Source organism: Harpia harpyja, chromosome 3 (assembly GCF_026419915.1).
Source record: "Harpia harpyja isolate bHarHar1 chromosome 3, bHarHar1 primary haplotype, whole genome shotgun sequence".
NCBI classification, from domain to species: domain Eukaryota; kingdom Metazoa; phylum Chordata; class Aves; order Accipitriformes; family Accipitridae; genus Harpia; species Harpia harpyja.
This window is the reverse complement of record NC_068942.1, coordinates 56,985,106-56,998,956: the sequence shown is the minus strand read 5'-3', so window position 1 is coordinate 56,998,956 and position 13,851 is coordinate 56,985,106. Positions and strand designations below refer to the sequence as shown.

Genomic DNA, 13,851 nt, shown 5'->3' with positions numbered 1-13,851 from the left:
CTTAGAGATGCTCATGCATATACATAGAGACGTTTCATGCATCTGGAGTAGTTCCTTGCCACAAACCCTGTGTGTTACCACTCGGCTGCTTTCACACACACGACCAGCGCATTACTCCTCTACTCTGCCTGACCCAGCTGATCCTGCCAATCATAGACTCAATGCATCATGTAGTTTGGAAGGGGTCTCTGGAGGCCACCTAGCCCAACCCTGCTCAAAGCAGGGCCAGTTAGAGCAGGCTGCTCAGGGCCTCAGCCAGTCAAGTTTTGACGACCTCCAAGGCTGGAGGTTCCACAATATCTCTGGGCAACCTGCTCCAGTGTTTGACCACCTTCATGGTAAAATATTAGGATTTTAGCACACGCTCTGAAGAGTAAGCACTCCAAACTGAATTTAGGCAAATCACTTATGTCCTCAATATGCTGTTCCACAGGAGTTTATACAGCTCTGTCAGCTACAGGGTCTGCTTCTTCCATTACTCTGGTGTTAGCATCTGACTGATCCTGCAGCAACTTTGGTCAGGGACTCAGACCAGCTGGAACTTAACCCTCCCACATAAATAGGTTTGTTGTGCCAGTGTAACTTCCTGAACTACCTCATTGAGAGGTCAGACAAGTAACTGTGTAGAAGCCAGGAAGGAAACAGAATCATATGGATGGGAGCAGAGGAGATAGCAGGACCACACATGTAGATTGATTTAAGCTATCCTGAAACTGTAGTTTCAGCGCCCCAATTTACCTGGCTATTAAGATGGGATCACACTCTTCACCTGCTTCATATCGTTCTGGGGGACAGCTAATTGAGACAGTGAAAAGCCGAGGTTGTCACCTTCATGGCACTCAGTGGCCTGGCACCAGCACATCAAAAAAAAAGGTCTGAAACACCAAGATATGCTGTAGACAACAACTCTGACCCTCTGGCACAAGAAGACTCTGCCATAATGTAATGCTTGCCTGTGCGAGAGACCCCATTTTCCAAGGACCTGTCCAAACTTGGAGAATGAGCTCCCTAGGGACTAAGGACCCTTCGGTACCTGCCCATCCAGACTGCAAGCTATGCTGCTTTCACCCGTAATGCAAACACACTGCAATACAAAATCTGCTGGGGAGACGAGAGGGGAGCAAACCACACATTTGCGTATTAGTCACATTTGAGGTTAATGGGAAAGTACTCAGATGCTGCTCTGAACGGCACATGGTAAGCTGCAGAATAGAACAGAACAGTTCAATCATTAGTGCCCATAAGGAGCACTGAGATCCTCAGGTGAAAATCATTATATAATAAATACTTTGTCCTCATAAACACAGATGATCATTTCAGTGCATAATGTATCTTAAAAAAAGGAAATACAAACCTTTGGTTAAGAGTCACAGCTGGTCTTTAACACATTCTGTGTCTGATCACCTGCAGGGCACAATCTGTCATGCAATATCCAGTAATTAAGTGTATTTATTACAAGATTGGAAGCTGTGAGGTCATACCCTGTGCCACTACACGTGCCTTAAATTACCTATGATAATCATTCTCACATGCACGCAACAGTTCAGGTCTTCAGCAGCAGCCAATGTCAGACTGATGCGTTACAACAAGTGACAATGTGGCATGGAGAGGAAAAATAATGCAGACTTTGGTCATAAAGTGGTTTGGAAAAAGGAGATTTTGCTGGGGTTTAACTGCATGGAGTTATACTCAATTCCATGTGTCCAGCAAATGGAATTGGTTGGCACTTTGATCACAAACACACAAATATCACTGATTCCAGAACTGTCTTACTAACATCTACTCTCTGCAAGGAATCAGCAAATAAGCTGCATTTATTTTTGGCATGAAAATACTTGCGCAGTACAATGTTTCTCAAATTATAGGTTCTAAAAATTATGAAAAAATTTAAACATTTCAATTCTGAAGTGCTAAAGCCCTCTTGGCAAAGATGACTTATGTTTACATTATATGACAGGTTTATCAAGAAGCCATGTTAATCCTGCTCTGGTGTAACAAGTGAGAGTCTTACACTCCTGTAGTACCTTTCCGCAACAAGGAGTAAAGCTACAACAAAAGGAGTTTCATTAGGAAGGTGATTACAAGTTCAGGTCTTGAATAGAAGTGCTGGGACTAAGAGCCAGAAGCTATACCCAGGGAAGCATTTGCCCTCAGTAGGGTTCCTAGGAATGTAGAGGTATGTAGAGTATAGATAAAACATTTCTCAAATAAATGTTCCTAATCAGGAACATCTCTTCTGGGAGAGGTATCTTGTACGAGTATCATTCCACAGTTCTAAAAGCTGTGGGAACCATCCCATCAGCTTGCCGTGCCCCTCAGCTCAGCTCACAGACTGAAACGAAGATCTTGAAGATAAACATCCAGGTAGAATAACATGTTTCCTTGTGTGTTATTTCACTGTATTTGTCTCCCATTACAGCTACATATCTGCCTTTCAGTGGAAAACATTAGTTCATGTTTCCCTTAAATCCCATCCAATATTTAGGATGATTTGGGGGTAGTTTACCAAGCACTCCAGTCATCAGGATTCCTTTTGGAGCACTGAACACCTTAGACAATGCTTACAGTGATGTAAATCCTCTAAGCTGCCAGAGAGTGATGACACAGGCAGCATCTACAATACCAGATGAAGCACGGCCAGGAACTGTTGTGTGGTGGAAGGGCCAGGCAGCAACGCTCACCACATCCACACTACACAGCACTTGGCCCGTGACCACCTCCGAACTACACATGGTGTACCTGTAGCCTTAAGGCATAAGTATTGTTTGAGGGGTGTTATTTCAAACACCCAGAGTTGAAGAAACGAGGGCTGTGGTGTAGCCCGGAGGGGCAAGTGATTTACAGCATGAAGCTAAAGAACTTGTTGTATGCCAAAGCACAGAGATGTGTTTGACAGTATGAAACCTGCTAGGATATTTGCTGGATGACCCAGTAGAGCGCAGGGAGCCCGGTTTCACGCAGTCTTGCCCACTGCTCATCGGACACACACTACCCTCTGAACTTTGCCCAGGCACCATCTTGGAAATTGCTAGTTGACACAGGCCAAGACTGTTTCAGGGACCAGAGTTACTACTGCGTAGTAGAGCAGGGTGGAAAATCAGCAGTCCAATGCCCAAGCTTGCTACCTACCCCCTTTGATTTAGCAGCACAGGCATAGCCAAGGAACCCAGGCTTGTGGCACCTGGAACTTGCTGACAAACAGCAGGAAAAAAAAAGAGGGAGGATGGGAGGATCTGAGACTCCCATGAATAGTTAAACCTGTGAAGCGTTGAATTCTTTGAAAGTCTCAGAGTGAAATCCTTATCTGTGCCGAAACCCCATTATTGGCTTTGCACTCAACTCTTATGTAATGACAGCAAATTACTTTGGTTTATCTTCCTTGGTGTCCTCGAGGTTAGTGACACATCATCATTAGGTTACGTTACTATTTTAATTCAATTGCCATACCACGTGCTTAAATGCTCGAACAGAGCTTGTCCTTCTTTCTACCGTATGCTACTGGCAAATGTCATTTCTCCTGCAATTAGAGTTCAAATGCTTCATAGCAGGAATTGCATCATTCTCACGCTGAAGCACCCACTATACTTCAGAGCAGTGTCAAAATAATATTTTACTTAAAAACCCCAATAACCTGGTAATATCTGAATCCTGTACATTTCAGATTATATGCTTTAAGACTGACACTGCTACTGTACTGTTACCTACTCAAAACAAATATTTAATTTTGCAAACAAAATCAGATAAATACTGTATTATGAATTGGGTTCGCTTCCCTTATTCCCTAGCATGAGAATACTCAAGATGGGCTATTTAAAAAGAGCTAAACCCTTACCAAATGGAAGATGCGATGCAATCAGAATTAAAATGACTCCTTTAAAGTTGCAGCTGGTTGTCTTTAGCCAACAGGATCAAGTTACAAAACATTTGTATAAAAACAGAGCTCAAATATAATCAGTGAAGAAGAGCTGAAAATCTGTTGCCCTGCAGGCCAAAGATGGGGGCGGGGGGGAACAGAACAAGAGCTCCATAATTGGAAATAATAAAGATACTTTGTCCACATGCTAGTTATGACCTTCTTTTGTTTCCCCATGATATCCTGCTGATCTAATATGCAGGTCCCTTGTGGACATCCGGTGTTTCCCAATGAGAAGAATGAGTGGTGTTAGTTTCGCTTCAGCACCTCACCGGGTCACCAGCCTACCTACCGTGCCTGGAAAGCCTGACGGAAGCAGCGTCAAAGAACAACCTTATCAGCAAAAGATCTGAACGGATGAAGAGCACAGGCATATGAGATCACATCTTGTGGTAATTTAAACAAATTTCAAATACCATTACAATACGGAAGCACAGAATAAGAGCAAAAGCTCAGCTAAATACTTACAAACCCACATAGGAGTAGTCATAGTTGATCAGATCAAGCACACCTTTTCCCCCTCTCTGCTATCAGCTGTGGTGTTCTGACACTACCTGACAGCAACTGCCCAAAGAAGGTTGTAAGGACAAAGTCAGGGTGTAGTGCTGCCTCCCCGCAGTATTCCCCAAGGCCCCAGAAAGTTACGAAAATCAGGACTTCCACAGCCAAAGAGGATATTTTTGTATTTAATAGTCCCCGTTAGCTTTTTCTTCTGTTCGTTTTCTGGACTTCTTTTCAGCTCAGAAAAACCCCTTGTGGTATCCACAAAATCACACAACAAGGTTTTCCACAAGCAACCACAATACAGAATGAGCAACCTCGTCAAGTTTGGTTTTATCCGACATTTTCCCCAAGTTTCATTTGATGCACATCATTCTTATGTTGAAAGAATCCTCCCCTCACTCATGTCTCTGTAAGGCTGAAGAGTCCTAATTAGTTTATCTGTTTCTGACCCAGAAGCTGTTCCACACCTCAGAACACCTATTTACTTCTCTGCACCTCCTTACAGTGCTCTACATCCTTCTGAAGATAAGATCAGAACCGTACACAGCATTCAAAGCACTGGCACACCGTGGATTTACCATGTGCCATAACCATGCTCTCTTTGTTCTCTAGCTCTTCTTTCTTACCTCCTAACATTTGATTTGCTCATTTACCAAGCCTTGAGATGAGATTTTCACAGAACTATTACTATGCCAAGATCTTGTTCCTAAGTGATAAATCAGCTTCTAGGCTGTTCCTGTATATTTGAAGTTAGGATGGGCTGTCTCCCATTTAAAACACTTCACATTTATGTACATCAAATTGCATCACCCACTCACTTTGCATTGTCACATTTTACTAAAGTTCCCCTCAGACCACAAGCTCCAGTTCAGATCCTCGTGGAACTTCACATATTGACTCCTTCCACCGAGAAAACGTTTTTGCTCTGTCTTGCAGCGACCTGTCTTTAACCCAGTGTCATCTACCCGTTCTCCTCTTATTCCCTAGTTTCTTCAGAAGCTTTTGCCCATAGATTTTGTTGAATGCTTTTCAGAAACCCAAGTAGGCGACATCAGCTGAATCCCTCTTGTCCACATGCTTTGCCGACTCCTCACAGGACTCAAAACAACGCGTGAGGCCAGGACTCCTCTTCAGAAAAGCTCTGCCAGCTCTCCCAGTACACCATTGTCTCCCCACACCCACTAGTTCACCTTTTTAAACAGTTTTCATTAACTTGCATGGTACAGATAACAGGCTCATTGCGCAGCAGCTCTCCAGAACTTTTCTAACCACTTTTTTTTTTAATTGGCATATTAACTATCTTCCCATTCTCTGTTATCAAAGCACTTCTAAATGCGATGTTACACAAAACCATTAGTAAGCAGCTCAGCTATTTAAATCTTGACTTCTCTTAGAACTCTTGGATGAGTATCATGCAGTCCAACTGTTCAGCGCATTTTATTTTAGCCATTTGTTTCATAACCTTTTCTACAGACACTTCAGCTTGAGACATACCCTCTGATAAATCTGTCACAAAATGAAGTACAAGCACAGGAATCTTCTTAAGTTCCTCTACAGTGAGCACAGAACAAAATACTAATTTAATTTTTTTCTAGAACCTTATCTCCTCTGAACAATGCATTTATTTTTGACTGTCCACTGGCTCTGACAACTTTTCTTGGCAGGCTTCCTGTTCTATTTTGACCAAAAGCAGAAGAGTCAGGTTTATTGGCAAAGTAACAACAAAACAAATGACAGGAGAACTGGCAGAACAAGTGTTCCAAGAATACAGGTGCCTGGTCACCCGCTACACTGAAGCCAGGTTTCACAGAGTAGCTCTTGTACTGCCAAGTGCAGAAAAAAAACTAGTAATTATTTTCTTTCACCCAATTCCATATGGAGATAAAAGCTAATTGTTATTATGCATTTTTTTAAGTTGAATTCTATCACCCTTTATTTTCCAGTATCACAGGTCAATTCTTCCAGCTAAGAGAGAGGAAAGGCAGAGAGGGGAAGCAAGGGAAGTCTAGCGAGGGACAGCAAGAGCTACAAGCTGTCACGGGTCAACCCATCTGGGATTCAGCACCCACGCCTTCTCTGGACACCTCACGCCTGGACAGGAAGGCGAGTGCTGGAGGAGGGGTAAGGGAGCCCAGGCAGCCTTCCTTGTCAGCCCACCGCAGGCGCCCACCTGCCAGGAGCCCGGCACAGAGCTCTGCCGCCGGCTCCACGCCTTCCCCCGGCCGGGGCAAGGCACGGGGCCGTGGCCCCGGGGAGGCTGCCAGGGCAGGGCCGGGCAGCGCACGGCCGAAGCCGAGGCCGAGGCCGAGGAAGATGGCCGCCCGCCCCGCCCCGCCCCTCGCGCGCGCCCCCCTCCCTTCTGGAACCTTCCCGCCGCAGAACCGCACGCGCGGACCGACGCCCGGCGCCCGCCACGGGAAGAAGGGCGCCGCCACTTTGCCATATATGGGCATGGCCGGAAGTGCTTGCGTCATGGCGTTGGCTCGTAGCGCCTCCGCGGGGAGCGGGACGTCACGTCCCTGGCGCGCCCGCCGCGCGGCGCCCTGGCAACCAAACAGTAAACACGGTGGCGGGGAGGGGCGGCGGGCGCGCAGGCGCGGCGGGGAGGGGCTCGGCGCGGCCCGCGGCTGGGGGCGGCGGAGGCAGCCCCCGCGGCCTGCGCGCCCGGGCCGGGGAGAGCGGTGGGGCCCGGGCGGCCTCACCGGCCGCCTGAGGGGAGGGCGGCTGCGCCTGCGGCGGGGCGGGCCCGGGAGCTGCGCCCCGACCCCCGGGAGCGCTCCCGCGGCCCCTGGCCAGCGCGGAGGGTGCCGGGGAAGGCCCGCCTCAGCCGCGCTCCGCCGCCCGCCGTTCACCCGGCTCCGTGAGAGGGCCCCGCGGGGTCACGCTGGGGCCGGCCCGACTCTGGGAACCTCCGCGGTGATTTCAGGTATCGGCAGTGGTGCCGGCTCGCCCCACGCCCGGCCCTCGGGCCTGCGGGGGAGAGGGGCCGCCCTGCCGCGGCCCGGGGGCAGGAGCGCTGGAGACGAGGGGTGAGGGCGGGGGCGCACAGTAGCGTGTCGGAACTGCAGCTTCCGTCAGCATCGAAGCAGTCCTGGATCTGCAGCACCCTCCCCTATCCGGGGTTGTTTTGCTGTGCAGCCCTTCTTTATTCTACTCTAAACGCGTTGAAGGCTCTTCATGTTGTTTTACAGCTCTACTTTTTGCAATTCGTAATAACAGTTCCATTATTCCTTGCGTTGTGTTGCAGTTTTGTTCCTAAGAGTTAATTACACTACTGCCCTCAATGGGATCAGGAGCACAGGAGATGTCAGAAATAACGCGGAGCGTTACCTGCTTCTCTTATCTCGTTCCACTGTTTTGTTTCACAAGGCTTTGTACGGCTATCTGTGTGATGTATCAGATACAGCTTATAATTGAAACACATGCGTGTAATCCATTCCAAGCAGACATTGCTGCATTATTCCCTTTCATGGCTCTGTTGAAGTTAGTGGCAAGATTCCCACTGATTTAAGTGAGATTTCACTACAGAGTTCTCCAGTGCTAGGAAGCAGATAAATCATATTCATGACACGCCATAAATTTCAGGTAGCACATCCTGAATTCTGGATCATCCCTGGCTGAAGGCAAGGAGTAGGGCTGGAGCCTGGGGTTAAATGTAATGTGTCTCATGTACTGCCACCCCTGAGTTTGACATAATTGCGTAACAAATGCAAAAGCTGACACACTTGGCACTTGCTGTTGCTGCTGTTAGAAAGAAAAGCTTCAGTTAGGCTGCAGTACTGCTGTCTCTCAGAATTCAGCACTAGATTTTGCTTTAACCTGTCCAGTGATCATGGGAGATGATGGGGCCAAGATCACTCCACCTACTTTGAGGGGCCTGTGTGGTATTTTGGGACTCTACAGAGCCCTGCTCCTTTCTGCCTCTCTGCTGAACGTCTGGTGATTTCAACAGTATGCATGGGCTCTCCGAGACCTCTGAATTCTCTAGCTCTGAACTTGATGGTCTTTCAGCAGAAGGCACGTTGCGATGCCAGATTTACCAACTTCACGGGGTTACTTGTCATGTAAGTCTCACTCTATTGCAGCTACACCTACATGACTGCTTCAGAGGTCAGCTCTACTGTGCATTTGCTGTGCCTGGGTGTTGCCCTTGTAAACTCGAGTGGCAATGTGAAAGTAGCTGCTTCTCAGTGGATGGCATCTCAGTAGCAACTGGGGTCATTCTTCATCAGTTGTCAGCGCTGCCTCCAGCTTAATGTTGAAAGACGGGAAGCTGCGCGCAATATTTGCTTTTGCATAGGGCAGGCCTCGTTGAGCAAGCTGTGAAGCTGCAATACATGCTATTGAGATGAGAGACATCCTGTGCGTGTTCTGATTAGGGAAGAGGTGAAGAAAGCAGAGCCTGCTGCAGTGACCAGGAAACGTGGAGTTACACAAACCCAGCCCTGAATGCCAGCCTGCAGAGATTTCCTGAGAGCATGGTGTCAAGGTGGCCTTCAGCCAAACACGTGCCAGCGCAGGTGGTGTCTTTGCCTCCACCTTGAGAAAGGAGTTCTCAGGAGCTGGAGTGACAGGGCTAGAGGCTGTCAGGGGGGCCTTGCTGTTCTTGTGGGACCCTTCACGTGCAAGCTTTAGGGAGGGAACAGAATAGTGCTCTGCAGGCAGGGGCACCCTGCCCCAGCTGCTGTCCTGCCAGAGGGGCACTTGTTTCCCTGCACAAGCAGCGGGAGTGACAGAGGGTAGCAGCCTCTCTAAGCTAACTTGGGAAGGAAACGTAGTGTTGCAGAGATCCCAGGGAGGGAGCACATTCCCAGAGTGTGGGGGCTGTTTGCCATGACTCCTATTCATTCAAGGACTGGGCTAGCTTTAATAGGAAGAGCGGAGCAAGGGAAGGGTCAGCCCAAAGCAAGAAGAAAGTGCATGAGCATTTCTCCTCCCCTCATGGCCGGAAGAGGATACGCTATAGCTACTCCCAGAGGTGCCAGACCAAGTCCAGGGGCACCCAGAGCCAGGGCACACTGTCCACTCCTCCCCAGGCAGGAGGAAGCTGGGCTGTTGGGCACATGCAAATGATTAGGTGGACCCAGCCTAGAGATGGCCTCCCTGATTCAGAGGCATGAACTCACCTGCCCTTTTTACCTCCTTTTCAATGAGGTCTCCAGCTTGCCACTGAAAGGCCACAGCAGGTGACACACAGAGGAGCAGGAGGAGACCCAACCCAGACAGGTTAGATGAGGAAGGCTGTAAGGAGTGACCCCACTGCCCACTGGGGGTGGGTGGGAAAGGGCGTAGCCACAGCCAGCCCTGACTGACACCAGGGCAAGGCCAGACCTGTCCTTAATGATATTCCCACTCTGATGTGCCCTATGGCTCAGGCAGCTAGCACCAGTCTGCAGTTTATAAAGCCCAACTTAAATCAGAGGTTAGGGAACTCCTTTAGGGTCACAGGGAAGCAATGCAAAAGGTAACACAAGGACAGCTCCAGCAGTCAACTTAAATGCTTTTATTGACAATGTCTCTGAACAATAATAAGCAAACAATGCTTAAGTTTCATCCAAATTCACTTTCCACATGTCAAAAAAGACCTCAAGGTAGAAAAAAATAAAATAAAAATATAAATATCTGAGAATCCATCTTAATAAATAAATTAAAAACACAATAAAAACGTTTTCATGGAAAACTTATGTCGGAACATTCAGACCACCTCAACAATGCATGATCAGTAAAGTTACAATGAACATCAATGTAGAACTACAGTACATGGATATAGCTATTTATCTACCTACTAGAAAATAAAATAGTCTCTTTTCCCCCCCCAGGTAAGATGGATCATTGCTAACTCATCAGAACACGATATTGCCAGGAACACAGTAGTTATTGTTAATCAGCTGCACTAGATACAAGTTGGAGATACCCAGCACCAGGTTAAATTCCAATCATTGAAAACCAAGAGATTAATTAGTTAATGCTAGTGATACTAAGGAGGGGAGGGAGTCACCTACCCAGCCATGTGGGACATGCTACAGACTACCAGCTCTCATGGATGGGCCGTTGGGGACGAGACAAACTCCATGCGATTTGCTACATCTCTGGAAGAGGTACGAGGCCTCGGTGCAGGGCACTCTGCCAGGCCCCAGGGTGCCAGGCCAGATGGGGGGGGGTGGGTGGCGGTGGCAGGGCCCTCCCCAGGCCCGGGGAGCCCCATGGGGCACAGCTGCGAGTCCGGGGTGGGGGGGTGGTGCGCGGGCAGGGGAGGGGGCCCGGCAGGTCAGTCAATGCTGAAGCCCCTCACAAGGCCAGGAGGGTGGGGGAGCTGAGGGAGTCAGACGAGGGCTCGTTGCTGCTGCTGCCCTTCCGGTGCGCGGCAGCACAGCTGGGGAAGGCGTCCGCCTCGGGGTAGGTGAAGACGAAGGTGGAGGTGTAGGTGCTGGGACACGGGGTGCAGGTCACCACGGGGGTGCAGAGGGGCTCCAGCTCACCGCTGGTCCCGGTGCCCAGCGACTCCCAGTCCGACGCATAGAAGGAGGAGGCCCCAGGCAGGTCCATGTCGGGCACGGAGCGGGAGGCCTCCCGCGGCCCCGTGGAGAAGAGCAGCTCATCGAAGGGCTCAGCCTTGAGCTCCAGCCCACTGCCGCCGGTCTCCTTGGGTGGTACGGCCGGCGGTGCCTCAGCCATCAGCGGCAGTGCGAAGGCAGCCTCCTCGGTCACGGCAGGGCTGGGGCTGCCCAGGTCCAGCGCAGTGGCAGCCACCAGCTCCTCAGAGAAGCGCAGCTCCTCGGGCATCTTGCAGGCGGGCCGGTGGGCCGCCAGGATGAACTCCAGCTTCTCCTTCTCCTTCAGCAGGTTGGCGATCTCTGCCTGCAGCGCAGACTTCTCCTCCTCCAGCTGGTCGGTCTCCTGCAGAGAGCGCGGGGCTGTCAGCCAGGGCCGGCATCCCCCCCACGGCTGGAGTCCCCCTCCTCCTGCCACCCCCCGCCCCCGGGCACCCCTCCCCCCGCCTCCCGGGCGGCACTTACCGCCTGCAGCGTGTCGGTAAGCTCCCGCCGCCGGTTGCGGCACTTGGCCGCTGCCATCTTGTTCCTTTCCCGGCGGATCCTTCTCTTCTCCTCCTCCTCGGGGGACAGCTGCGGGCAGAGAGAGGCCGCTCAGTCCCGCCGCCAGCCCGGTGCCCCCCGGGCCGGGGCGGCCGGCCACGCCCCCCCCCCCCCCCCCCGATAACCCCGGTCCCCGCTCACCTGCTCGGCTTTGCCCCTGCGACCGATGCTCTGCCCGCGGCCGCCCGGCGCCTTCAGCACTGCGGGGCGGGAGTAGGCGGCGGGGGCGGGCGCCGACACGCCGTAGGGGTGCCCGCAGCTCTGGGAGGGGGCCACCGAGGAGATGAGGGTGGGCTGCACCAGCCACTGCAGGCTAGGGCTGGTGGAGATGGCCGTCACCGTGGGCACGAAGCTGGCGCTGGAGACGGCCAGGTCGGTGCAGAAGTCCTGCGGGACAGAGGAAGGGGGGGGGCTACCGTCAGCGGGGCGCCCGGACCGCTCCCCGCCGCCCCCGGGGCCGCACCGGCCGCGGCGCCGCACTGTCAGCGCCGGCTCCACACGAGAGCGGCCTGTTATAAATATCTCTGACGTCCGCGCTGACGCAGACGCTGCTCCGGAGTCTCCTCAATGAACTCGCGTTTTATCAATGAAGCCGCTTTACACACCCGCCGCAGAGCGCGGCCCCGGCCACGGCTCCCCCCCCCCGCCCGCCCCGGCACCGGGGCCGCTCCCCCCGCCCGGCCCCCGGCCCGGGGGCAGCCCGCCGCGGCCCGCTCTCCTCCGCGGCCGCTGCCGGGCCCCGCGCCGCCCGCTCCCGTCCCGCCGTCCCGTCCCGTCCCCTCCCGGGTTGCTCCCGCCCCGCGGCGAGGGCGCAGCCGGCGTGCCCGGCGCCTCACCTGCGGGTTGACGGGCGAGCCCATGCTGGAGAAGGAGTCCGCCGGCGAGGGGTAGTAGGTGAGGCTGTCCCCGGCCGGGGAAGCGCTGCTGCAGCGGGAGGAGGGCGCCTCGTACTCTCCGGCGAAGCCCTGGTACATCATGTCGGCTCGGTGCGCGCAAGCCGGCGGTGCGATGCGGTGGTAGCGGAGCGCCCTCGGGGAGGAGGCGAGGAGGGGGCCGGCTGCGTGCGTCCCTCTGTCCGGTCCGCGCCGCGCGTCTCTCCGCTCCGCTGCCGGGGCTGCCTCTGCTGCTGGATTACCGCGCGGCGCCTCCCTTTTATACCCTCCCGACGACGTCACTGGGGACGCGCCGCCCGCGCCCGCGGGGGGGGCCGCTCGCCCCGCGCCCGCCCCGCGCCACCCCCGGGGCCGCTCCGCGCGCCGCCCGCCGCCGCCTGCCGCGGAAGAGAGCCGCGACGAGGGGCGGGGGGCGGCCGCCGGGGCGGGGGGAGCCCCGCGGGCCGCGCGGGGAGGGCCGGCGGCGGGGTTCCCCCCCCCGCGCGGAGTGGTACGGCCGGGCTCGGGAACCCACTGACGCAGATATCCTAATATGGGATACATCCTGTGCGAGGGGGCGTGACTGACGGGAAGCGCTCCAGGCTGCAGCCAAGTGCGGCGGGCGGCGCGCGGGGCGGGACGGGACGGAACGCGGCGCGGCGGCCCCCCCGCCCCCACCCCCCACCCCACGCGTGGCGAGACCCCGCCGAGGGCCCCGGCGGACCGACGTTGCCCCCGCGGACGCTGTCCCGCCGCAGGTGACACCCTCCCCCTCTCCGGGGGGGGAGCCGGCGGCACCGCGTCTCGGCGGGGCCCCCGCGCAGCCCCGCCGCGGAGCAAGGTGCTCCAAGGGAGGCGGCAAAGCAGGGCCGGGGGCCGGGCCCCGTCCCCGGCACGGAGCGGGGTCTGCCCATAGCTGGGCACGCGGACACGGCGGGCCCTACGTGCGGAAAGCCTGACCGACCCCCTTCCCTGCAGCGAGGAACGCGTTATGTGGCACTATTTACTTGTCTATTATATACGCAGAGTAATAGTCGAGAGCGAGGGTACTGGCACAGGACGCTGGGAAGCCCTGCTGCCAGGGAAGCCTGGGGGGCCGCAGCCCCCCAGGAAGGTCGGGAGAGCTTGGGAGCAGCGCTCGGGGGTGCCGGGACACCCGCCAAGGGCACGGGCAGGGGGCCACCGGGAAACCACCGGCGAGGAGCGAGGGGTGAGGCTTGTCCTTTCCTCCAGTTTGGGTTTTGTTTTGATCCTTGTTGCAGCGAAGCCCGGAGACACCCACCCACGACGGGGATGTCAGGCAGCCCTGGCTCAGGTCAGGCTAAGCTGGGAGCCAGACCGCAGACTCGCCTTGCACGGGAGCCAAGAGATCGCGGCTATAGATAGTAACAGGGAAGCTGCAGCAGCGAGCGTGTTTACAGCAACAAACAGAGCCTGCAGCGCAGTCTCCAAGCAGGAGCGTCACCCA

At 53.9% G+C, this 13,851-nt stretch overlaps 1 protein-coding gene across 1 annotated transcript; it reads right to left on the bottom strand.

Moving 5' to 3' along the window:
• Positions 1 to 9,905: 9,905 nt before the first annotated feature.
• FOS (Fos proto-oncogene, AP-1 transcription factor subunit) lies at positions 9,906 to 12,652 on the bottom strand. Its single transcript, XM_052782760.1, has 4 exons — positions 12,348 to 12,652; positions 11,653 to 11,898; positions 11,434 to 11,541; positions 9,906 to 11,314 (listed from the first exon to the last, which is right to left on the bottom strand). Exons 1-4 carry the CDS (start codon positions 12,486 to 12,488, stop codon positions 10,706 to 10,708), a joined length of 1,104 nt encoding a protein of 367 aa, XP_052638720.1. The 5' UTR covers positions 12,489 to 12,652; the 3' UTR covers positions 9,906 to 10,705.
• Positions 12,653 to 13,851: the final 1,199 nt, after the last annotated feature.

Excerpts from the sequence above, each read along its gene's own strand:
- FOS (XM_052782760.1), bottom strand. The coding sequence starts at position 12,488 with ATGATGTACCAGGGCTTCGCCGGAGAGTACGAGGCGCCCTCCTCCCGC. Across the intron at positions 11,542-11,652 it reads GCAGGGGCAAAGCCGAGCAG|CTGTCCCCCGAGGAGGAGGA; the intron begins GTGAGCGGGGAC and ends CTCTGCCCGCAG. Across the intron at positions 11,315-11,433 it reads TTACCGACACGCTGCAGGCG|GAGACCGACCAGCTGGAGGA; the intron begins GTAAGTGCCGCC and ends CGCTCTCTGCAG.